Source organism: Prionailurus bengalensis, chromosome D3, assembly GCF_016509475.1.
Source record: "Prionailurus bengalensis isolate Pbe53 chromosome D3, Fcat_Pben_1.1_paternal_pri, whole genome shotgun sequence".
Classification (NCBI taxonomy): Eukaryota; Metazoa; Chordata; class Mammalia; order Carnivora; family Felidae; genus Prionailurus; species Prionailurus bengalensis.
This window is the reverse complement of record NC_057356.1, coordinates 5,285,641-5,309,994: the sequence shown is the minus strand read 5'-3', so window position 1 is coordinate 5,309,994 and position 24,354 is coordinate 5,285,641. Positions and strand designations below refer to the sequence as shown.

Sequence of the window (24,354 nt, the reverse complement as noted above, 5' to 3'; positions counted from 1 at the left end):
TACTCACGGGCCACCCCTCCCGCCACGATGTCAGACGTTGAGATGGGGCCTGGTCAGCTCCGTCCAGAACCGCAGCCCCCACCCCGCACAGCACCCCGCACACGGTGCACGCTGAAGGAACGAGCAACCTTCCTGGCCACCCGGGAGCCCAGCCCCCTCCTGTCGGTACCGCTCCCTCGGGCCGGGCTGCCCGGAGCCGATTCTCCACCCGCCTGTCCCACGTGCCCACGGGGACTGCAACCACCCGAATCCTTCGGGGTGTCTAAGCGGGCAGCCGGTGATGAATTGCAAAGCATCCCCCGCCCCCGGCTGGAGGAGGGGGCCCTCTGCCGCTCCTGACCACGTGGCAGAGACACCCGGAACTTTCCCAGCCTGCCCCGCGGCGGGTCAACCAGACCACAGGTGTGGGAGCTCCCCGAAAAGTCAGAGAAGCTGCAGAAACGCAAAGCTGCTTGCTGTCACGTCCAAAACCATCGAGAGGGTTCAAGAAGCCCCTCCCGGCACTGACCCCCAGGGTTGAAGGACGCCTCGGGCCTCAGCTGGACTCTGTCCCAGACCCCGGCCTTCCTTCCTTTCCGACCAGGACACGAGTGGCCGTGACGGCCGACAGCCCCACCACACTTATCTCCGCTCCCCGGCCACAAGGGAGCGTGGAGGTCAGCAATGTCAGTCCTTGCGTCTTGCGGCAGAGGCTGCTGAGGGCCAGGCTGCCCCCCAAGGACAGCCTCCCGGCCCCCCGCCCCCGCCCCTCCGCTCCCACCTCCCGGGGCCGTGTGGACACGCCCTGCATCGCCCGCCTCTCCCGTCACCATCCCCGGGCTCCCGCCGGGAGCACTTTGCTCCCCGCCTCTCCGTCCTCACGACAGCTCACATCCCCATCCCACCTCACAGCTGGGGAAACTGAGGCTCGAGGAGGATCTGAGGTCACTGCCCACATACGGCCAGGAATTGGGGCCACTTTCTGAATCCTCCCATACTTGCCCAGGGAGACAGGAAGGTGCTGTCCCAGATGAGGAAACTGAGGCAGGGGGCTCACGCCTAAGACCTTAGGCGGCATCAGAACCCCCAGCGGCTGCCGATGGCCCGGATGTCCCCTGGGAACCCTTGCATCACCCGGGACCCCGGTGGCCTCTGAATTTATTCCAGAAAGAGCCTGGGAATTGATCACGATGCCAGCCTGATGCAGCCACTGCTCAGTTGCACACGCACGGGGCAGGGCACACCCGCGCCCTATTTACCAACCTGTTTATCCCTCGAAGCAACACCTGCGTGCCAGGCCTACTGCTAGCCCCATTTTAAGGATGAGGAAACCGAGGCCCGGAGAAGCCAAGTCACTCGCCCGCGGCCACACAGCCAGAAAGCATCGTCCTGGCGAGGTGAGGCTGCTTATAGAACAGACGTCGACTAACTACCACGAGCGTCCAGAAACCTGGATTTCCGTATAAACCCGCCCGTCTTTAAATGCTGGCGACCAATTTATTTAAATAATTGTTTTTTGACTGCCGTGTGGGCCCCATAAAACACCTCTCCAGCCGGGTCCGGGTCCGGGAGCGGCTGGGCTACAACCTGGGACAAAAGTAGACGGCCCATTCCCACCACCAGCTGTGTGACCTCAGGCAGGTCCGGCAACCTCTCTGAGCCCCTGTGCCTCCACTTGGAAAACACGCATAACCGCACCCCTGAGGGGTCGTGAGGATGTGACAAGCTGTTGTGCGGCTTTGGAGCCTGGCTCACAGGGGGCACCCCATCGACGCCACTGCCGTTAACATCGGGCTCCCTGCAGCCACTTGAACGGGGGCCCCTCCGAAGACCTGTCCACCTGGAACCTTAACGTGACCCTGTTTGGAAGAAAAGGCCTTTGCAGAGGCAATCACGGATCTTAAAATGAGATTACCCTGGGTCACGCGGGTGGGTCCCAAATCCCATGGTGAGCGTGCTCGTCACAGAAGAGAAGTTCCAAAAAAGGGCCGTGTGGAAAGGTAGGCAAAGACTGGAGTGATGTGGCCACCAGCCAAGGGCCACCGGGAGCCACCAGGAGAACGAGGCAGGCTCCTCCCCGAGAGCCTCGGGATGGAAGGCGGTCCAGCCAACACCTTGGTTTCAGGCTTCCGGCCTCCAGAGCTGTGAGAGAATGTATTTCTGTTGCTTTATTTTTTTTAACGTTTATTTACTTTTGAGAGAGAGACAGAGACAGAGCACGAGCAGGGGAGGGGCAGAGAGAGAGGAGGGAGGATGTGCCGGTCCCTGGGGACACAAACATTGTTTTTCAGGAAGCAACTACTGACCCGAGTCAGCAAGGACCCGCGGCAGCGAGGACCCACCGTCGGCCCTGGGAGTGGCGGCTTGCACGTCGTGCCTTCGTTTTGAGGCTGTGCCGGTGTTTTGTACGCTTTCGCTTCGTTTTTAATCGTCCCCTTCTTTTTAAATTCGCTTCTTTCTCTATCTTCTTTCCGATGCCAGCAGGGGCTTTCTGGGCAAGCGTGGGCCCTGCAGGGCACGGCCAGTCCAGCTGTCGCGAGGAACATGACCGTCGGGGGCCACGCGAGCTGACAAAATCACCCCCACCGCACGGGTGGAAAGTGGCTTTCAGGGGAAAATCGAGTTCCCAGAGAACACGAGACCCAGGGGCTGCCTGTGAACTGGGCATCTGCAGGTCTGGGGCATCGGGCACACACACACTGCGGTGGGGTAAATAAATGGTGTTCCCCCCGCCCCCCCACATTCACGTCCGGCCGGAACCTCAGAACGTGACCTTCTTTGGAAATAGCGTCTTTGCAGGTGGAATCAAGTTGAGGGTCTGGAGATGAGGTCGTCCTGGATTGGGGGGGGGGCCCTAAATCCAATGACAGGTGCCCTTGAAGGAAGAGGAAAGGACACAGAGACACGGAGGGGACGGTCGTGTAGGAACAAAGGCGCTAGAAAATAAATACACCCATACACAGGTGCACAGCATTATCAGCAGGCAAGGAACGCCCAAGCTGGTTTGGGGAGGCGGGGCGGGGGGGGGGATGGGGGGTAAGGGGGGGGGTCACCCACATTCTCTCCCCGTCCTGGATACACGCCGACCTCGCGCTCAGAGCTCCCACCAGAGAAGAACCTCACGTTCTCTGCCACTCCAGGGTTAGCTGCCCTTGGTCATCAGGGGCCCGAGACTTGTGTTGTTGTTGATTTATTTTGACAGGAACAGAGAGAGCGCAAGCAGGGGAGGGGCAGAGAGAGAGGGAGAATCACCAGCAGGCTCCTCGCTGTCAGCGCAGAGCCCGACGCGGGGCTCGAACTCACGAAAACGCGAGGTCACGACCCGAGCCGAAACCCAGGGTCAGGCGCTTAACCCAGCGAGCCACCCGGGCGCCCCCAGGGGCCCCAGACTTCTGATTAAACCGAGCCCGAGCCCCAGTTTGCCGCGTGACCCCCCTCCCCAACAGGCCCCTCAAACTCTGAGCCTCGGACTCTGCACGCCCACTGACGCACGAAAGCAAGGCAAGTCAACCTTGCAAGTCACAGATGCGAATCAAAACAGCAGCCGTTGCAACCACAGCCACCGGAGAAGGCCTGGAGGGATGGGGCGCTGGCGTGGCCGCGGGAGGGACCGCGAGGCACAGCTAAGGAAGCTGGCTCCCGTCGCCCCACGACCCCGCACGTCCCTGCAGAGGCCCCGAGAACCGGAGGCAGAGCCAGGATTTGAACCCGCACCTGCTGCCTGGCTCCAGAAGCGTGCTCCTGACCCCTGCCGTGCGTGCGGACGCCCAGCGCTACGCGTGACTACATACGGGTGCACACGCTCTCCCGAGGATGCACGGTCACGCGCACATCCCCACACAGGCACGTGGGCAAGTCCGTGGACACAGAAAGCGGACCGGTGGCTCCAGGGGCTGGGGGGAGAGAACGGGGAGTGACGGCCCAGGGGGAGCAGGCTTCACTTTGGAGGGACGGAAATGTTCTAGAAGCCGACAGAGGTCACGGCCGCACAACTCCGTGAAGGTACTCAATGCCACCGAATGGATCACTTTAAAGCGACTAATCGGGGGCGTCTGGGTGGCTCAGTCGCTTGAACGTCCGACTCTTGATTGCTGCGCACGATCCCAGGGTCATGGGATCCTAGGGTCATGGTCCCAGGGTCGTGGGATTCGGCCCCGTGTCCGGCCCTGCACCAAGCACGTAGCCTGCTTGGAAGGCTCTCTCTCTCCCTCTGCACCTCTCTTCCTGTGCACATGCTCGCTCGCTCTCTCTCCCTCTCTCTCTCAAATTAAAAAAAAATTTTTTAATAAGTGAAGTGACTAATTATACGTTATGTGAATTTCGCCTCCATAAATTATTAAGTAAAAAATTAACGAGGGCGTGGGAGCTGGTGCAATCGCTCCGGAAATGAGCACGGCACGTCCGGGCAAACTGAGGCCGCACACACCCGGACCCTCAGCGACCTTGGGTGTGCACCCTGGGGGCGGGGGCCGCGAGCGTGCACGAGCCAGCACCACAGGGACTCACGGCCGCCATGAGTAGACCGACACCCCAGGATGGCCTCGTGGAATATTACACGGCCGCGAAAAAGGAAGTGTGCTTCTTGCAACCACGAGGGCATATCCCGGGGCGCCCGGGGGGCTCAGTCCGTTGAGCGTCCGACTTGGGCCCAGGTCACGCTCTCACGGCTCGTGAGTTCGAGCCCCGCGTCGGGCTCTGTGCTGACGGCTCGGAGCCTGGAGCCTGCTTGGGACTCTGCGTCTCCCTCTCTCTCACTGCTCCTCCCCCGCTCATGCTCTGTCTCTCTGTCTCGAGAATAAATAAAAAATTTTTTTAAAAATAAGGTCAGATCTCACAAACATAATGAGAAGAAAAACCGACCAAAAAAAAAAATAAATACCTATGTGTGTCTCGGTCCGCCTGGGCGAGGCTGCTGTCACAAAACGCCACAGCCAGGGTGGCTTATAGACAACAGACACTCGCTTCTCAGAGTAGGGAGCCTGGAAGTCTGAGGGTGTCACTGTGGTCGGGGAAGAGCCCCCCTCTGAAGCGGCAGGGAACTCCCTGGGGTCTCTTTTTTTTTTTTTTAACGTTTATTTATTTTTGGGACAGAGAGAGACAGAGCATGAACGGGGGAGGGGCAGAGAGAGAGGGAGACACAGAATCGGAAGCAGGCTCCAGGCTCCGAGCCGTCAGCCCAGAGCCCGACGCGGGGCTCGAACTCACGGACCGCGAGATCGTGACCTGGCTGAAGTCGGACGCTCAACCGACTGCGCCACCCAGGCGCCCCTGGGGTCTCTTTTTTAAAGGCACCAATCCATCCGTGGCGCCTCATGGCTCTGCCCTCGTGATCAAATCACCTCCAGCACCGTCACCCTGGGCATCAGGTTTTCAACGTACGAATTTGGCGGGGGACGGGGGAGGGGGGGGCGACGAACACGCCGACCACAGCATTGCGACCCTGGCCCCCCAAATCTACGCCCTTCTCACGTGGCATCCACCCACCAGTCTGAGCCCAAAGCCCCATCTAAGTATCTGAATCAGGGGGGCGCCTGGGTGGTTCGGTCGGTCGAGCGTCCGACTCTTGATTTCGACCCAGGTCACGATCTCACGGTTGTGGGATCGAGCCCCACGTCCGGCTCTGTGCTGAGTGTGGAGCCTGCTTGGGGTTCTCTCTCTTCCTCTCCCTCTCCCTCTCTCTCTCTCTCTCTCAAAAAAATAATTAAAAATTTAAAAACAATTACATATCGAAATCAGGCATGAGTGAGATTCCAGCTGTGCACCTGTGAAATCACAACCGTCAAGGGCTTGTGACATCCCACCTGACACTCCCGGTCCAAAAGGGGGAAAAGGGGGAACAGGTTGAAGGGGAACCCAAAACCCAACGCGGCAAAGAACCCTGGGCCCCGAGCCTCAAGAAGAGGCCCCCTCGGCCGCCGCCCTGCCTCCCTGACCCACCGTGGCTGGGGTCGGGGTCCCCCCACGCTCGCTGGGCACGGCGCACTCGGCGGTTCTCCTGGGTGGAGACGCGCGCCCCTGGCTCCACCCGCCTGCGGTCCGGGGCTGCCCCGTCCCCACGGCTCTGCCGGGCGTCACCCCAACAGGGCGTGAGCGGCCGCCTCACCTGGCGGCCGCCCTCTGCCCGGGGTGCGCGCCCACAGCTCCTGGGGCAGAAGCCAGCCGGGCCTGCTGAAACCCAGGTGGCGCCCCGCCCCGAGGAGGGAGCCCTGAGGACCTCCGGTCCTTCCTGGGGTCCTTCCCTTGTCCGAAGGATCGCACGCACGTGCCCCTGCAGGGCCCTAAAACCTAAGGGTGCCAGCCGCCTTCCCCCACTGCCCCGTCCTTCCCTTTCGGGTCAGGCTGGCTACCTTCCCACGGGGCGAACGAAGTGGGGTTCACACCCACACGTATCTCCTTATCAAACGGCCACTGGCCACACCCGTGGCCTTCTCCTCCTTGGCTCTCTCGTTTCCAGTACGGGGAGGCCGAGACGTTTCCAAATGTTTACCTTCTGCTTCCCTTTGAGGAACGGTCCCTGTGTCATTTCTGTGCGCTCGCTCTCCTGTAAGGGCTCACACAAGCCATGCCTTCCACGCTGCGCTTACAGACACCCCCCCCCCCCCGCCCCGGCCCTCCCAGGTACCCAGTTTCCTCACCCGCCAGCTCCGCCTTCCACACGACACGAGGACGCAAACACAATGCAGCTGCTTTGGACCAAGGATCGCCCTTCCTCCAGCTTCGAACCAGGCCCCGGGGGGGGGGAGAGCTGGGCAAAAAGATGGGGGCTCCCTCCCCTCTTCTCCTTCTGAGCCCTCACCAGCAGTGACCGGGACCGTCCGTTCGTGGCAGTGGGGGCTCCCTCCGGCGTGCACCCCAAACTCTCCCAGACGCTGCTCGCTACCCAGTTCCAAAGCCGCTTCCCCGGTTGTAGGCGTGTTTGTACAGCAGCAACCCACTCCGGGTACCGTTCCTGCCTTAGTCCATCCGGGCTGCGAGGACACAACGCCCCAGCTTACGAACGACGGACACGCGTCTCTCACCGTCTGGAGGCTGCAAGTCTGCGATCCGGGTGCCGGCGTGGGCAGGCGAGAGCCCTCTCCTGGGTCGTAGGCTTTCTGCTGCGTCCTCGCGTGGCCGAAGTGGCAAGTGAGCTCCCTGGGGACTCTTTGACAAGGGCACTAACACTTTCCTAAAGGCCCCACCCTCACCTCCGGTCACCTCCCAGAGGCCCCCGCTCCCACCAGCATTCTGGGCGCGAGGTTTGCGACACAGGAGTTTGGGGAAAACAGACATCCAGACCACGGCAGTATGACTGATTTCAAGCAGCGTTCGGAATCAGAGGAAACCGAGCGTCGTGCGGGGGCTTCTGGAGGGCGTCCGAGGTCCCGCTTTTCCGTCTGGGGGTGATCACACACGTGTTCGTTTCCGGTGTCTATTTAACCGCGTGTGTCTCCGGCACTTTCCTTGAAGCGCACGCTAGTTCACGGCAGAAAGAAATCAAAGTCTCCGGGGCTGACACGGGGAAGCAGGAGGCTTTGATGGGTGGAATCCACGAAGCCTGGGAACGCGCAGTCGAAGGAAGTCCCGGGGACCGGAGAGGCTCTCGAAGCCGCCAAGGGATTCCGGCTGCAGTCGGCTCTCTGCCGAGTAACGCCCATGACCTCCACCGCCGGCCAACAGGCCAGATGGGGCCGGGCTGATGGGGCACGAGATTCCTGCAGGACTCAGAGGGCTGGGGGAGGGGGGGCTCCAGAACGGAGGGGAGCCCCCACCCCCCACCAGTCCAGCCCGCAACAGGAGGAGGCGACTGTCCCGCGGGCAGTCACCCGTCCGCAGTTCTGGGGTTAATCCGGAGGCGGGGAGGGGAGGGGGGGTCGAGACGCCCATCCCAGCTCGGCCAGAAGCGCCCTACTCCCATCTGATTCACACAAGGCCGCTTTTGTGTTGCTACACGACAAAATCTGTCCGAAGAGAATGCGCGCTCATGAGGAAACGATCAGACAAATCCAAACCGAGGGGCAAGCTGCCAAAAATGCGGGCCTGGTCCCCTCGCGGACAAACTGTAAGCCTTCAGGGGAGCTGGGGACAGGGCTCAGGCCCGTCCCCCGCACGGTCCTGGCAGTTTCTCCAAGCAAAACCTCGGCCGGGAACAGGGCGCACGGACCGCGGTGTGGTTGTTTCACGAGGCCGAACGGGCCCCTTTGTGGGGCCCGCTGGGACGTCCACGCTCCGGAACCTTCCCAGCCCTCCAGACAGACCGGCGAGAGCGACCCGGGGGAGCCGGGGAGGTTTAGAAAAGAGAGCGACGACGGAGTGAGAACAGCAAGACGCAGGAAAACGGCACGGCCCCACTCGGGAAATGAAGGCAGCCTGACCCTCTAGGCACGTGTCTATAAGGGTTAGAGGGAGGCAAGAGCAAACACTCACGTAACACTCGCTAAGCTGTTATCCCAAGTGCTCCTCCAGTGTTGAAGAGCCCCAGAGAGAAGATACTTCAGACTCCACTTCACAGAGGAAGCAGGGCACAGAGCGGTTGAGTCGCTTGCCCAAAGGCACACCGCTGGGGGAAAGGCAGGATCTGAACCCGGACCGTCTGGCTCCAGAGTCCACGCCCTTGGGCCCACCTAAGCTCCTGGACGCCAAAACCCTGGCCAAGGGCTGGGGATTGGAGAACTGACCTTGACCGGCCTTGGCGGCCCGGGTACCACCTCCCAGCCCCCACACCGCACTCGGCCTCTCACCCAGATGGAAGGTGACCGTGTGGGCACGCAGGGCACTCTGTCAGAGGTGCTCCCGGAGGCCCCCCCGGGCCCGGCCGCCCAGGCAGGCCCCTCCCACGCACACCCCCACACTGTCCTGGCTCAAGAAGGGTGTGCCCCAGGGCTCGGGGCAAGGGCCAGCAGGCTGCTAGTCACTCCTCTGGATGTTGCCGCCGACAGATGTGCCCGGCCACACTGCGGAATATACCTGCTGGCTACACGGATTTCACACCAACCACCCCTCTGACGGATGCGGGCAGACGGCGATACAGGCCACAGGGTCCCGGGCTCAGCCCTCGCTCGCCACCCTCCATCTGCCGCACGCCCGGGGAGACGCCCACCTGTGTGGGGCAGGCCGTCTGAACTTCGGCACATTCCAGCTCTGACGTCTCTCCCGGTTTATAAGGCCTCGCTCCTGCAACCGTCTGGCCTCCCCCTGGCCCTGCCCCCCTGGCCCAGCTGGCCTCCACCCAGCACCCCCCTCCTCTGCTCACCGGGGGCCATCGGCCCCGCCGGCGGCCCTCGCTGCCAATTTGCTCCGTGGCTCTACGTAAATCCGTGCTCCCTCTGGATTTGGTTTTCCCCAAAGGAGAAATAAAAAAAGTGCAATTGAGTAAAACCCAAGTTCCAGATCTAACGATCCGGGAGATTATGAAACCTTCCCCGATACAAACAATTAGCTGATAAGCTACCGCCTCCTCGAGAGGTCTTAGGTGGAGCCAAACAAAATAATCTCTAACACTGTAACAGCCAATGTCACTGAAGCAACGAGATGAAGTGGGGGCAGGGGGGCTATTCTGGGGCAAAGGGCCCTTCAATCATTTTTTGCTGCCTGTCTCCTTTTCCTCCTTCTGCTAACGCGTCCCCATCTTCCATGCCCCCTACTCCCTACCCAGCCTCCTTTTCATTTAGGGCACCGCCTGCCCACCCCACTCCCTGCGGTTTGGGGAAAAAGGAAACTCTTTCCCCAGCTCCAGGGATGCGCATGTGATCCAAGCCACCGGGAAAATTCTCTGGTTACCCTGAAAGGTCCCTCCGCAACGTTCCCTTGGGAGACCTCTGCAAAGCAGCCGCTCTCCCCCACTCCAGCACCCCCCCCCCATAGTGCAGGAGACCAATCCCGAGCCCCCGACAAAGCTGCTGGTGAGTGAGAGGGATGCACACGGCAAAGACATCCACCTTGAACTCTGGGACTGCATGCAGCCTACCAGGTGCTCCGTTGTGGGACCCGCAGGCAGAAGGGCAGGGCCAGCAAAGCCTCCCTCCCTGCCCTCTCCCTGCGCCCTCAGGTGGCTCACCGGGTGCAGGCACGTGACTTTGCACGACAGTGAGCCGCGCCTCCGGGCCCTTCAAAGTAAAACCAGCAGCAGAACGCACCTGGCACTTCCCCTCCCGCCTCACACAGTTTCTGCGGGTGAGGACCAGAGACGGCACGCAAATGGTTCCACTTTAACGCTCAACTTCTGCTTAAATGCAGCGGGAAGGGAGCCCCCCCCCCATGCGAGCCGCCCGCTGGGGCCACGATGCCGGGACAGGTGCCGCGTGGTTACCCGCCGCTCACAGACAGCCCTGATGACCTCCTTGTAAATCTGTGTCCCTCCTGGCCACTCCGTCGTCATGTCGGGACGGAGAAGGGGTCAACCAGGAGACATCGGCCAAGGGAAACACCCAGTCACCGGAATGAGAGAGAAGTCCCAGGGCCCCCGCCTGAATCCACGAACGCATCTCAGAGACCAGGCTCCCGGTGGCTCCTCCGGGCTCCCCTGTGCCAGGCACTGTGCTAATAAGGGCTTTTCCACAGCACTGTCTGTGGCACAGCCCTCAGAGGCGGGCCTGGGGAAAGTGAGGGACCGCAAGGTTAAGTCACTTGCCACGGTCACACAGAAAGGAGTGGAGGAGAAGGTACCGGAATCTAAGGAGTCAGGCTCCAAAGCCCAGGCTTTTGAGGATCCCCAGTAGGATCCCTTCCCTGAAATCAGCCCAAAGTCCCGTGCCAGCCAGGTCCCCGCCCTGGACCAGGGTCCCCAACCGTGGGATACGGTCAAGAACAAGACAGACGAGGTCCCTGCCTCACGGAACCTCAGGCAAATGAACACTGTAACTTGGGAGAATGGCAGAGGCCCGGAAGGGAGTGACACGGGTGGCTCGAATGCAGACGGGGGACGCGGTGGGAGTGAGGCTCATGGGGAGGGCTGGTGGTCAGGGGGTATCTTCTTCGAGAGGTCACATTCGAGCTGAAACACAAAAGCACATGCAAAGGCCCAGGGGCAGGAAAGAACACAGTGCCCTGCAGGAAAAGCAAAGCCTGTGGGGCTGGAGCAAGGGCAAGAAATCTGAGAGTCAGAGCAGGCAGGGGCCCCGAAGAAGCGCCACCGTGGGGACAGACAGGCTTCCTACCACCCCCGAGAAGTTTTGTTTTTAATCAGGGCAGTGAAATGATCCAACTTGCATTTTCCGAAGGGCATTCTGGCCGCAGCAGAAAGAGCTGCCCGCAGGGTGGACAGACAGGCAGGGGCGGGCGGCACGGTGAGGAGGCAGGGGCAGCTCGGGCTACAGCAGGGGCCGTGCAGGGGGGGAAGGGCAGCCGACCCCACGTCCCCGCACGGGAGCACCACCCGCCACTGGTCGCAAACCGCCCTGTGAACCACCCTTGTCTTCTAAACCCCCATTCAGTAAATACTTGAGAACCTGTGATTACGTGCTAGGCATCATTCCAGGTGCTGGGGACACAGCAAAAAACAAAACCAAGGTCCCTGCCCTCACGGGCCCCACGGTTTCCTGGGGAGACACAGACAATAAACAACACACAGGACGCACAGGTGAGTGGTGCGGCATCTCACGGGGTGACAGGGCTCCAGAAGTGACCGCAGAGGAAGGAGGGACCGGAGCACAGGGGATGGGGAGGGGGCTGGCAAATTCAAACAAGGGAGGTGGGGGGGAGGGGGATTAGCCAGGCCCCCTGCAGGGGGGAGGGGGGTTTGGAACAGAGAACGGTGGTCCGGCTGCAGATTTCAGAGGCTCCGTGTGGCCGCTGCGTGGAGCAAACCCGGCCGGGGAGCAAAGGCAGAGACAGGGAGACGCGACGGAGCCTTGGACCGCGGCGGTGGCCACAGGCACGGCGAGAAGCAGCGGGATCCCGGACGTATCGTGAAGATGAAACTATAACCGTCCCGCTGGTTCAATGTAGGAAGTAAGAGAGAGAAGGGGGAAGCCAGGCTGGGGCTCAGGCTCTCGGCCTGGACGGCCGTGGGAGAGAAAAACCACCGACAGAGACAGGGGTACGGCCGGAGGCCTGAGGCCGGGGGTGGGGGCAGCGATGAGGGGTCGGGCACCCCCCCCCCCACCCCGGGGTAGTGCAAGCAGCCTCTGGCCACCCGAACTGAGATCCGCGGTTGGCCCCTGGCTGCCGGAGGCTGGAATCCGGGAGAAAGGTCTGGGCGTGGGGTATCAGCAGCCAGGACAAAGACGCCCCTCACTGCTTGAGACTGGCCGAGGCCCCAACACATAAGACAAAGGAGCAGCTGGCCAGGAGGTAAGGGAACAGACATTTCAAGTGTCTTAAGAGTCCTTCTGGGAGCTTCCAGAAAAGGTGGAAGGAACTTCGCCCAAAATGCCAGGAAGCAAACAAGGGTCGGGCCACTCCTGTTCCTTCCCCCTCCCCAGCAGGGACAGGAAGACATGGGGCGGGGGAGGGGAAGGGGCAAGAGACTGACAGCCAGGCCTCGGACCACCAGGGTCCCGGACCTCTGGGTTCAGGGAGGTTCTGGGCAGGCCGAGCAGCTTCACGTCAGGACCAGAAGCATCCGGGACGCCCCGTGATCGCCAGCTGCTGAGCCCTGTAAAGCTCCAAAGCCAAGAACGGACTGTTTTGTTCCTCTTTGCGTTTCTGCCCCTGCCAGCCATTCCCAGGGCCAGTGGAGGCCAAGGTCACGTTTGACAAGGGAAAACGAGGTACGGGAAAGAACTTCTTTTGTTTCTCGGGTGGTTTTTTTTTTTTTTATTTTGGCCCTAACCGTACGACTGAATTCTCTGCACCATAAACATGTTTACGGGGCCAAAGCGACTAGATCTTTGTGGCAAAGGGCAGGGGGACCAACTCCTCCACGACTGGGAACCCGAAGCCTGTCCGCGGCAGCCTCGTGCCGGAAACCAGCCCTGGGGGTGGCCGAAGAGCCAGGGGCCTCTGTGCCGCTGACCCAGGACAGCAGGTCGACCCACAGACTTTGATGGCGCAGACGCGCTCGTGCGGGGTCTCCAGGGCGACCAGGACGTGCCCCAGGGAGACGTGACGGAGCAAGCCTTCGACACCCACTCGGGACTGGCCTCTGCCTCGTTTGCTGTGCCCGACGAAGGCCGGCACAGGGCGGTTCCAGGTAACTGCACGTAACCACGTTCTGGCTAATCACACTGACTCACTGGGTGCAGGTATTGGCAGGTGTTAAGTCATTCCAGGAAGGGACGGGGAACCTTTCACGGAACGGGAAGAGCGAGGCCCACGGAACACGCCCCTGGTGCCAGGCCGAGGGAGGCCGGACTGCGGCGGGACGCGCGGCCACACGCGTATGCGTGCACCCAGCACGCGCGGACACGCGTTAACATGCGTGCGCGAGTGTGCCCGCACGCGTCGCGATACGCACGAGGCGACCGCGACGATGTGCGCACGTGCGGATGCGTGAGGGCCGCGCGTGCCACGCCTCCCCATGCGCGCACACGTCAACACGCGCGCGCACATCTATGCCAACACGGCCACACCGCGATCCCTGTTGACCCACGTGCTCCGGGACGGGCTGCACATGCCAACGCGTGTTCGCGCATCACCAGTCACGCGTGTGCCATCAGCGCACGCACGCACACGCCAGCATTTGCGCGTGCGCGCACACACACACACACTCGTGAAGCCAGAGCGGAAAACAAAAATAAACCAGACTCCGCGAGACTCAAAATCGCCCCCGGTTTCCAGCTGTCACCATGGAGTAAGAAGGTCTCTGGTGCGCAGGGAGAGAAACCGAGTTCCGCTGTGGGAAAGAGGAAGCAAAACAGGACAGACCCGGCGAGCACCTGCGATCCCAGCCACCCCGGGCGCCCGCCATCGGCCACCACGGATCAATTCCACCGCTTTGCCGCACGCGGCCAGGTGCAGGGGTGGGGGGGGGGGGGGGCTGCAGGAAACAGCCCAGGAGCGATCGGCCCGTGACACCGCGATGCCCTCCAAGATTGACCTGCGGCCTCCCGGAGCTCCGGAGGGGGCGCTGGCCGGCGGGCGGGGCTGGCCCAGCAGACCCCGGGGCAGAGGCACGAGCCCACCCTGAGGGTTGCTGGGACGACGGGCACCAGACGGGCCGCCCTCCTCCCCAGCTGGCCTGGGCATCTGTGATTCTAGAACACAGCCCGCTCCATCAGACCGGCCTGCGAGGGAGATAGCCACAAGGCGCGCCGTACCGCCAGTGCGGGGGAGGTGCCGATAAGGAGGAAGGCGGAGCGACCCCGCTGCCCACCGGCCCCGCAGGCAAAGGCGAGGTCGACCCAAGCGGGGAATCCGGGAGGGGCCTGCCCTACGGCGAAATACAGTCAATACAGACAGCAGGGAGGCCGGGCCCCCGGGCCGGAGGCCCTCTGGACTGAAATCCTGGTTCTGCCATTTCAGCCGAGTGACCTGGGGCAAGGGACTTCACGCCTCTGTGCTTCTCTTTCCCTCCGGAACCAGAGGCAACAGTCGCTGTTCGGACGCGAAACGAAATGACTTAATACGTGCACACTTCAAATGGCGTGTGCCAAATACACTCACTGCCTGTCATCACCCCCCCCCCACCTTTTAACTGATGGGCAGAGGACATTTGCCAAAGGGCACAAGGCCACCCAGGGGCAGGGCACGGCGTTCCTGAGGCTCTCCGGGTGGCTCTCGCTGAGGGCAGAAGGAGCAAACTAGAGTCTGGGTCCAAGTCCCGGGCGAGGGGAGAGGGCGAGGAAACACCCCAACCTCACGGCCCTGACCACCTCTCCGTCACCCACCGTACCACGAACCCACCGCTGCCCTGGCCCTCGGGGACACTGCCGTGGGAGCGACAACGCGGCCCCTGCCCCAGCAGACGTCCACGCTCATGAGGGCGAAAGAGGACACACAAATAAACACACAGCAAAACGGAGGCTACCTTCGGGGACGTGCGGGGCGAGCTACACAGATACCTCAGAGTGAGCCTTCCGGACAGAGAGGAGCACGAGCCAGAGACTCTGTGGTGGCACCAGGCTCGGCAGGCTCGAGGACACCCAGGAGATGTGCATGGCAGGTGAGCTGCGGGGCCAAGAGCGGGTGAGGTGAGAGAGGGAAGGAGGGCCAGACTGCAGGGGCCTCTGGGCCACCGAGAGGACCTCGGTCTTCACTCAGAGTAACACAGGGAACCTTGCAGGGTTGTCAGCGAGGGGACGTATGGTCTGCTGACTGTTTCGTCAGGATCCCTCTGGCTGTCTACGGAGACCAGAGAGGAGACTACTGCACCAGTCCAAGCAGCGGACGGAGAAGGCTTTCGTGGTGATGTTGAGGAGTTGAAACACAGCTAGGTTTTGAAGATAAAGCCAATAGCATCTGCTGATAGACCATATCAGGCATGACCCAAGATTCTCAGCTCTGCGCTCGGGGAAATGGAGGCGTCATTTACCGAGATGGAAATACACACGGGGGAAGCCTTCAGCCTCAGCTGGAAAAATTCGTGCATAAAGCACCTGAGACTGATCCCAACCAGAAAACCAACTTAAAGACAGCAGAGGGGACTCAGCTCCCCTCTGGGATGTGAAGAAGGCTAAGGGGCCCAGCAACACACACGGTGGCCCAGCAGACGAGCCCTTCCCACCGCTGGGCCTTCCCCGTTGGACCAGAGACACCCGGAAATGTACCCTTAGGGACCTTGACCGTGCATTCCTCACCCATTCAAACTTGGGACGACTGTGCATGCCAGGGTCAGTTCTAGGCAGTGGATACAAGTGTCCCCATTCTCCTGGTGTTTTCTTCCAGGACATTTTCACACGTGTGCATGCACACGCACACGCACACACACACACACACACGCACACACGCACCAGGCAAGGTCAGCTGGGGCAAATTGCTCTCCGAAGCTTCTGTTTCCCTAACTGTTGGTGACGAGAATGAGAAGTGTCACAGAATTCCCCAGGACCAAACAAGAGGACATTTACAAAGATGGCCTGAATACTGCCCGGCACTCGGTAATTCACGGTCACGCCGTCCGGCCGAACGCCTCTTGTCCACTCCTGCCTGCCGCGGGGACGAAGGGACGAGTCTCACTTCCTTCCCTGGACCTCTCCCAGCGACCTCAATCCACAGGGCTCCTCTGCCATTTGTGTCTCTAATTCATTGGGCCATTCTCTGGGGAAAGTTGTGGGTTCGTTACTAATGTTTAATAAAACACATAATACACGAATATTCTCTTTGTTTAAAAAAAAGAAAAAGTTGGGGCTCCTGGGCGGCTCAGTCGGCTGAGTGTTCCGACTTCGGCTCAGGTCACGATCTCACGGTTCGTGAGTTCGAGCCCCGCATCGGATGGGATGGAGGGCTCCCACTCGATGTCCTATGCCCCTCCAGAAGTGGATACCCCAACTCGGGGCTGGGGTGCCGGCCCACCACGGCCACAAGCCGTGTAAACCCCGGCAAGTTGCCGATCTTTGCTGTGCCTCCGTTTCCTTCTCTGTGGGAACAAAAGCACGGTCTCAGCCTGTTTCTCAAGGCAGTGGTCAGATTCAAGTAAGAAACCAGGCACATCCAGGGTATTTCCACACACGTGTAATCACCTTTGCGCTTTGTGATCGTGCCAGGAGGCAAACTACATCTGACCCCTGACTCAGAGGTGAAGTAACGCGCGAGGTCCCCAGCCAGCAAATGGCAGAGCCCAGGTCTACAACCCCCCGGGCTCCGGAAACCGTCACAGGTTTCAAAATGCGTCGCATCCCTAACTCCACCCTATCGGCAGCCTGAGACACGTAAATCAAACCCATCAGATTAACAACAACATAACACGACACTCAATTGGTGTGGATGTGGGGGGAGTGGGCACTGTCATGCTGTTGGTGGCCGTATGAATGCTAGAGCTTTTCAGAAAGGCAATTCGGAGGTAACTGTCAAAACTCAAGCTGAACAGACTTCTCGGTCCAGAGGCTTCTATCCTGAAAATCCACCCGGCGGAGGCGTTGGTGCCTGGACGCCGAGAGGCACGTGCCAGGACATTCACTGCTCGGTTACTCCGCGACAGAGAAAATCAGCCGTCCATAGAGAAACAGGGAAATAAGCCACTGGAAGGAAAGCTATGTAGCAGTGAAACCAACAACAAAGACCGGATAGATCTACCTGTTCTGATAGGGAAACTTCTTCCAAGAGGTACGCAGGAAGTGAAAAGCAAACTGCAGAATACTTACACATAGCTTAGCTCACTATACGGAACAAGTATGTACCAACGTGTACAAATACGTGCTCATGATGCGTGCACTGATGAAAGTCTAGAAAGACACAGGCCAATGACAGTGGTATTATCTGAGGAAGGGAATAAAGTGGAGGGAACTTTTTTCCTCCATTTGAATGGTTTGGGGTTTTTTTTGTTTTGTTTTGTTTTGTTTTGCAAGCAAGGGCTCATGCCTTTGACATGTGGACTTCTTCAGTGAACCAAAAAGCATAAAAACATGGAAATCAAAAGCACAAGGCCCGCCATTCAAGCTGTCCAGGGGCCTGTGCAGCCAAAGAAAACACTGGCGGGCAGGAAGTTCCTCCCTCTCCTGGGGTCCCACCCGCCAGGTCCCCTGAACACAGACAGTCTTCTTCCACGGGAGGCACTTGGCCAGCGCTCAGCCGGGGCTGCCCAAGAAGTGGCTCTCACGGGCCAGGCGTTGCCTTCCCGCCCTCACGCCACTCAGTCCCAAACCAATCGCCTTTGGGACAGTCACATAGGATGCTGGGTGGCTCTCGCTCAACTTTGAGCCCGGAAATTCTAGCTGCAGGACAAGGGAGGACAATGTCACTCTCCGCTTCGGAAGCCTAGCGTTCGAGTCGGGAAATAGGAGGCACACGCGTGTGGGCTGATACACGTGGAACTGACATCCCGAACCTGACCAACGTCCACAGACGGAAATCACCCTGAAGTTCGGTCCGAGAAGGACGGGGCCGGTGAGGTTCTTCATCAGCTCTAAACCCCACCCGCCCTCACACTCCCCCCTCCACCACCGGGGTGACAGCGTCTCCAGGATGCGCACCGTACGGGAACCGTAACATCGGCGGGCGTCTACGGAAGGCTCGCGCTGAGATAAAGCTCTCACGGCTACTCTGGAAAGCGTAGCCCCTTGGCCACTGCGGGAGAGAACAAAGCAATTTTAATGCTTCGAGGGGAGCTTCCCCTGCCATCCCCAGAGGCCAAAAAACACGAAGAGGAACTCGGCGTTCAGTGCCGCCGCCAGCCAGGATCGCCTTGGAATCAGGCTACGGGGCTTAATGGGAAAAGATCTGAAAACTAAAGAAAACAAAAACAAAAAACACAGTGTGGCCAGTATAACTCAGACAACTACTTCCCCAGAGACCGTGGTAAAAGCCAAACGTTGCAGCATGTTTGAAGATGGCCAGGTCCCAAGAAGGGACAGGCAGGTGTAGGCGGATTGCAGCCTTCATTCATCCACAGATTCATTCATTCCCAGGCATCCTGTGCTGGGCATGGGGCACACACACACGAAATGTGGACAAGTCTCTTTTTTTTTTTTTTTTTTTGAGAGAGACAGAGTGTGATCAGGGGAGGGTCAGAGAGAGAGGGAGACACAGACTCTGAAGCAGGCTCCAGGCTCTGAGCTGTCAGCACAGAGCCCGACTCGGGGCTTGAACTCGTGGACCACGAGGCCATGACCTGAGCCCAAGTGGGACACTTAACCCACTGAGCCACCCAGCTGCCCTAAGGACAAGTCTCATTCTTAAGAATCCCACTTAAAGTAGCCGGCTAAGGGGGAAAAGAGAAATCAACGAGCCAGTGACATTATCCACAGCTGTATCCCCGCTCAGTGTCTGGGCAAAGCAAGCCTCAGTTTCCCCTCCCCACACTGCAGGTGCTGTCTCTGGCTTCGAAGCCCTGAAACGCTTTTAGCTCAGCTGCGATCCTCTCTGCAGTGTCCCTGGCCTTCCTTAACTCCAGCTCATTCAAACAGGCTGTCCAGACACCCAGGGCAGAGTCTAGTCCCAGGCCAGCTCATTTGTCTCCACGGTTGAAAGGGCAATCGTATCTAAGGTTATGAACAGAGGAAAACCCTCTGCGTCTGCAGCCTTGGGCTTGTGGCTGCCTCTGTGTCGATCTGGGGAGAAAGCGGCTTATCGCTTCCAATCTGCATCGGGAAGGCAATGCTGGCGGAGGACAGAGCATTCGGCCCCTGAGAAGGCCTTTCCGTGTGGATTCTCGACAGCAGAGAAAGCTCTACTGAGCACGGTAATGGGAGACCGGGGCGCCCATGTGAGTGTCACAGAAGCACATGAATGGAGGGTTCCTGTCCTCTTGGGCGCACAGGAAACAGGCAAAGTGCGGCCCTAATTTTAGTAGACGGGCCTCAGGCTGCTGTAGTAAAGAGGCAGGAGGGTAGCACCATAACGTGGCCAGACTCCAGGCCCGTCCTGCGCCCCCGACCCCCTTAGGGTGAGGTCAGGCTCCGGGTGGTCTCTCATTCTGGCCTTCCGGACCTTGGCCCGCGCCTCCAGGAAAGTCCCTGGAAGCCTCCTTTGCCCCCCACCTCGGCCTGGGTCGCGGAGGGTACTGGGGAGGCGGCCAGCTGCCCCTGGCGATGTGCTCTGGGCTCCGCCGTGCTCGGGGGCCCGGAACCAGGGCGCCGATCCCGGCCGCAGCTCGCCGGGCCTCCGGCTGCGCGCCCTCCAGCCCCCGAGCCGGCGCGGGCCCCGGCCGGCGCCCCTCACCCACCTTGAGCACCTGCTGCTTGATGAGCGTGGGCACCATCACGATCATGACGGCGCCCAGCACGGCGCACAGCAGCCCGAGGAAGCCCAGCATCGCGGCCGCCCGGCGCGCTCTGGCGCGGCTGCCCATGTCTGCGCGCCCTGGCGCCCGCCCGGAGCCCGCGCTGCTCCGCGCCTGGGTGGGGACGGGGACCGAGGCGACAGAGGCGCCGACTCCGGGGACGCGGCCCGCAGCGGCACGGCGGGGCCCGGAGCGCGGCGCGCGGAGGAGCGGCCCGGCAGGTGGCCCGCGGTCTTATGAGCCATCGCCGGCGCCGCTGGACCGCCCCCCGGGCCGCCCGGGGCGCCGGGATTCGGGCGCGCGCCCACTGGCGGGGGCGGAGGGGCGGGGCCCGCGCGGCCAGGGGGCGGGGCCGGGGCGGGGCGCGGATCGGACGGTCCGGAGGACACGCCCCGCCGTGGGGTGGGGGGAGTCTCGCGCCCCACGCCCTCGCTTCCGTTTCCGCGGGTGGCGGCGGGGGAGTTCCGCCGTCCGCGTGCAGGGGCGTCGGCGGTGCCCGGCTCCCCCGCTCGCTTCCCTTCCCCTCTCCGCCCGCACCTCCCTTTGCCGGCTCCTGCTCCCCCCTTGACCTGCTCCTTCTCCTCTTCTGTCTCCCCCACCTCCCCCTGCTCCCCTCCCCCTGCTGCTCCTTCCCCCATCCTGCGCCCCTGCCCGTCCTCCTCTCCCACTTCCTCTGCCACGGCCCACGTCTTTGGTCACATTGGGTGGGAGTTTCCCAACGCACCAGAAACACCAGAACCCTCCGCCACCCCCACCTCTGTCCCCGAGCCCCCCCCCGCCCCCCCCCGTCCCATCCCCCAAGTCCCATCCCCCAAGTCCCCACCACGCACACCTTCTATTTTAGCTTCGCTCTTCCCGGAACCAGCCTCGCAGACTCCCGCCTCAGTGCCCGGTACACCGCCCCACCCCGCCTCGCTTGGCATTTCTGTTCCCCCGGATATCTGCCGGGCTCCTTCCTTGACGACTGCTCCGCCACCTTATCAGAAAGGCCTTCCCCCGCCACCTTGTGCGAAATAAAATAGCGCCTGCTCTCCCGGGCCGCGCTCCCTCTTATCGCGGAGCACCACCCGGCCTGTAACACGTTCATTTGTTCTTTGCGTTCTGAGCCCCCCCCCACACACACACACCCCCACCCCCCTGCGCCCCAACTGGGATGCTGTGGGGTGGACGCTTTGTCTCTCTGCCCCGTCCTGCCCCGTCCTGCCCCGTCCGGAGCAGCTAGAACACTGCCTGGCAGGTTATGGTTGCTCTCGGCAAGCACTTTAGAATGAACGGAGGCTGGGTGCTGTGCTAAGTGCCTGACACACGGGGCTCCGTTTCCCAGACACGGAAAGGCGCCCGGAGAGGTGAAGTCAACCGATCCGCGTTTGTGCTTTCTAACGAAGACGGAGACGGATGAGGAGCGAGTGAACGATGGATAATCGCAGGTAACGAGTTGGAGGAAATGAAACAGGTGGCCATGGGCTCCCCGGCAGTCCTCCGCAGCCCCCCACCCCCACCCCGCCTGGCCTGCCTCCGGGTGCCTGCGACCCCCAACCCCCACCTCACGCTGGGTTCCGGAGCCCTGACCTAGGCCGAGCCCCTCATTCCCCGACTGGGCTGCTGAGAGGGGAAGGGCCGGGCAGGGGTTACACGGGATGGGAGGCAGTGTCCTCAGCACCCCGCTAAGGCAAGCCAGCCCCTGATGGCTCAGAAAGGGGCCTTCTTCGGAAACCCCCACTTGACCCTGGAGGGAAGCGGCCTTATCCCGGTCCCATCCTTAAGCAGCGTGGCCTGGCCTGAGCCCGTATTTATTGGGCACCCACTGCATACCGGCCAGAGAGCCTTGCCTGGAGACCTGCCCTTGTCCAGGGTGCGTGCAGGAGGGATGCCAGGGCAAGGCTGTGTTGTCCGATGGGCACAGGTCCAGGGAAACCCGTGCTCCGGGGCTCCCCCACGGCAGAGTCCTGGGGGCAAGTGGCTTGGCCCTCTCTGGGCCTCAGTTTGCTCATTTGTCACATGGGATAAGAGCCTCTCTCCAAGGGCTGTTGTGAGGATTCAGTGATTTGGAAAACTGGTGGCACTTCATGCCAGCTCCCAGGAGGCGCGAACACAGCTATAAGCCCTGTGCCGTCCCTCGGTCGGCCCCACCTGGCTCCCGTCCGCGTTTCTGTCCCCATCTCCCAGCCTCTCCCCATGCTCACGCTACTCCCAGCCTCCTGGGCTTGCTTTCTGTTCCTTGAACGGCCCCAGCTTTCTTCTGCCACAGGGCCTTTGCACCTGCTGTACCTCAGGCCTACAACACTCTTCCCTCAGATCCTTCTGGGGCTCACTCCTCCTCCAGGCTTCAGCTCAAAGTCCACTCCTCAGAGGGGCCTTTACTGTTAAATATCCAAAATGGGAACACCAACCCACCGGTCGCTCTCCCAAGTCACCCCATTTTATCTGAAATTGTTGTCTTCGTTTCTCTATTTACTTTGTCTCCCCCAGCTCTAGAGCAGAAGCCCTTCTGTTCTTGCTAACGGATGCACCCCCAGCACTGGGACAGTGTCCCGCATGTACTTCGTAGGCACTAAAGACAAAGTAATCAACTCGCTCGCTACAGCATTAAGTAATTAATCAAGTCTCTCATGGAGGAATGAATGTACTCCGTCGAATTCCCAAAGGTCTTCAACAGCCATCAGCTTTGTGGACTGTCTTATTCCTATTGACTTTGTGGTTCTTGGCAACTGACCAGTTAACTAAAACCTGGGGTCTGCCCTGGCCGGATGCCCCCACCCACTTCCTCGACACCCCTCCTCCCTCAAAGAGGCTCATTCGCCTTGACCATCTCACCCGATCTAACTTGCATTTATTACGAACTCCTCAAGGTCCAAATGTGCGTGATGCTTACCCAAGACAGGCCCAAGGACATGGCGGGAGTGACCTTGCGTCACGGCTGGCTGTCACCTGACCAGAGGCAGAGGAGATGAAAGGCTATCTGAGACCCGTGACCTGCGATCTCACCCGAGGGGAGTCACTTCCGGTGGCGGGGGGGGGGGGGGGGGGGGGGTGTGGCCGGGGGCAGGTTTGTGGGGGTGACCGAAGGCGACCTGAGAAGCAGGAGGAAAAGCTTCATCGCACTGGAGAGAAAGACCTTGCCAGGATGAAGAAAGGCAGCAAAAACGCAGAAGAGAAAGAAAGATGAAAAGGAGTGAAATGTTTTCACCGTGGATGCCGGAGGGATCCCGTGAAAACCAAGTCAGATGACGTTCGTGCTCCGCTCCACAGTCTCCCGTGACCAAAAGACGGAGAGTGAGTGTTGGCAAAGAGGCGGGGACCCTGGTGGCCTCAGACACTGTTGGGGGAGGGGGGCGTAACATGGCGCGGCCCCCCGAGGAAGCCATCCCTCAAAAGGCTGGACACAGACTCACCTTAAGACCCGGCTGTTCCAGTCTGGGGCACACACAAGAGAAATGAGATCCGCGTCCACACGAACACTCGCGCCCCAGTGGCCCCTACAGCGCTGCCCGCGACAGCCCCAAGGTGGAGGTGGCCCCCGCGTCCCTCAGCTGACGAATAGGTAAATGAAAGGGGCGGTCTCACCCCACGGAACGTTATTTGGCGTGAAAAGGAAAACAGTGCTGCTACGAGCCGCAAGACCCCATAGTGTTGGGTTCCGTTCGCAGGAAATTTCCAGAAGGGGCAACTCCACCAGACAGCAAGCAGATTCGTGGTGGTCTAGGATCGGGGGGGGGGGGGGGGGGGGGAGGAGGAGGTGGGGGGGGATGATGATATCTTTGGGATGATGACAATGTCCTAAGATTGACTGTGGTGGTGTTTGCACGACCCCGTGCAGTAGACTAAAATCTGGTGAGTTGTGCCCATCAAATGAGTGCATCGTATGCTATATGAGCTACCTGTCAATAAAGCTGTCATTAAAAAAAAAAATCAAACATTTCCCGCGGCCCCCACCTCAGTCAGATTAAAAGCCAAAGTCCTGGGGCGCCTGGGTGGCGCAGTTGGTTAAGCATCCGACTTCGGCTCAGGTCATGATCTCGCGGTTCGTGAGTTCAGGCCCCGCGTCCGGCTCTGTGCTGACAGCTCAGAGCCTGGAGCCTGCTTCGGATTCTGTGTCTCCCTCTCTCTCCGCCCCTCCCCTGCTCATGCTCTGTCTCTCTCTGTCTCAAAAATAAATACACATTAAGAAAAATAAAAATAAAAGCCGAAGTTCACATGACGGCCCACAAGGTCACCGTCATCTCCCTGACCTCGTGTTCCTCAAACCTGCCACCTTGCTTCTGCCTCGGGGCCTTTGCACTTACCGGTCCCTTTCCTGGATTGCTCTTCTCTCAAACGCCCACAGAGCTCACCCTGCCTCCCTTCGAGTTCTTGCTCAAATGTCATCGCTGCAAGAACTTCCTTCCCATCCACTCTTTTTAAATTACAAACCACACCCCACAATGCTCCCTATCTCCCTTCCCTGCTTTACTTCTGCACTTATCATCTCCAACACACTACATAATGCAGACTTCACAAGGGCAGGAATCTGTCTGTTCTGCCCGTGACCGTGTCTCCAACTCCTACAACAGCGCCTGGCCCACAGTCGCTCCTTAATCGATATGTATTGGGGCGCCTCGGTCGCTCAGTCGGTTAAGTGTCCGACTTCGGCTCAGGTCATGCTC

At 60.5% G+C, this 24,354-nt stretch overlaps 1 protein-coding gene and 1 long non-coding RNA gene across 6 annotated transcripts in view; one reads left to right on the top strand and one right to left on the bottom strand.

Moving 5' to 3' along the window:
• The window catches only part of SCARB1 (scavenger receptor class B member 1), an 83,073-nt gene extending 63,071 nt beyond the window's left edge, over nt 1-20,002 (bottom strand). For 4 of the 5 annotated variants that reach the window (XM_043557322.1, XM_043557320.1, XM_043557319.1 and 1 more), the window contains exon 1: nt 19,655-20,000. In XM_043557322.1, coding sequence (XP_043413257.1) covers nt 19,655-19,780 — 126 coding nt within the window. In that variant the 5' untranslated portion in view covers nt 19,781-20,000. Of the gene's footprint in view, nt 1-19,654 lie in introns of all 5 variants that reach the window. The other variant, XM_043557324.1, reaches the window with a different exon arrangement.
• A 98-nt stretch (nt 20,003-20,100) lies between these two features.
• LOC122470133 lies at nt 20,101-22,516 on the top strand. The gene is made up of 2 exons (XR_006293844.1): nt 20,101-21,138; nt 22,181-22,516. It is a non-coding gene; the product is annotated as an uncharacterized LOC122470133 (long non-coding RNA).
• The last annotated feature ends 1,838 nt before the right edge of the window (nt 22,517-24,354 follow it).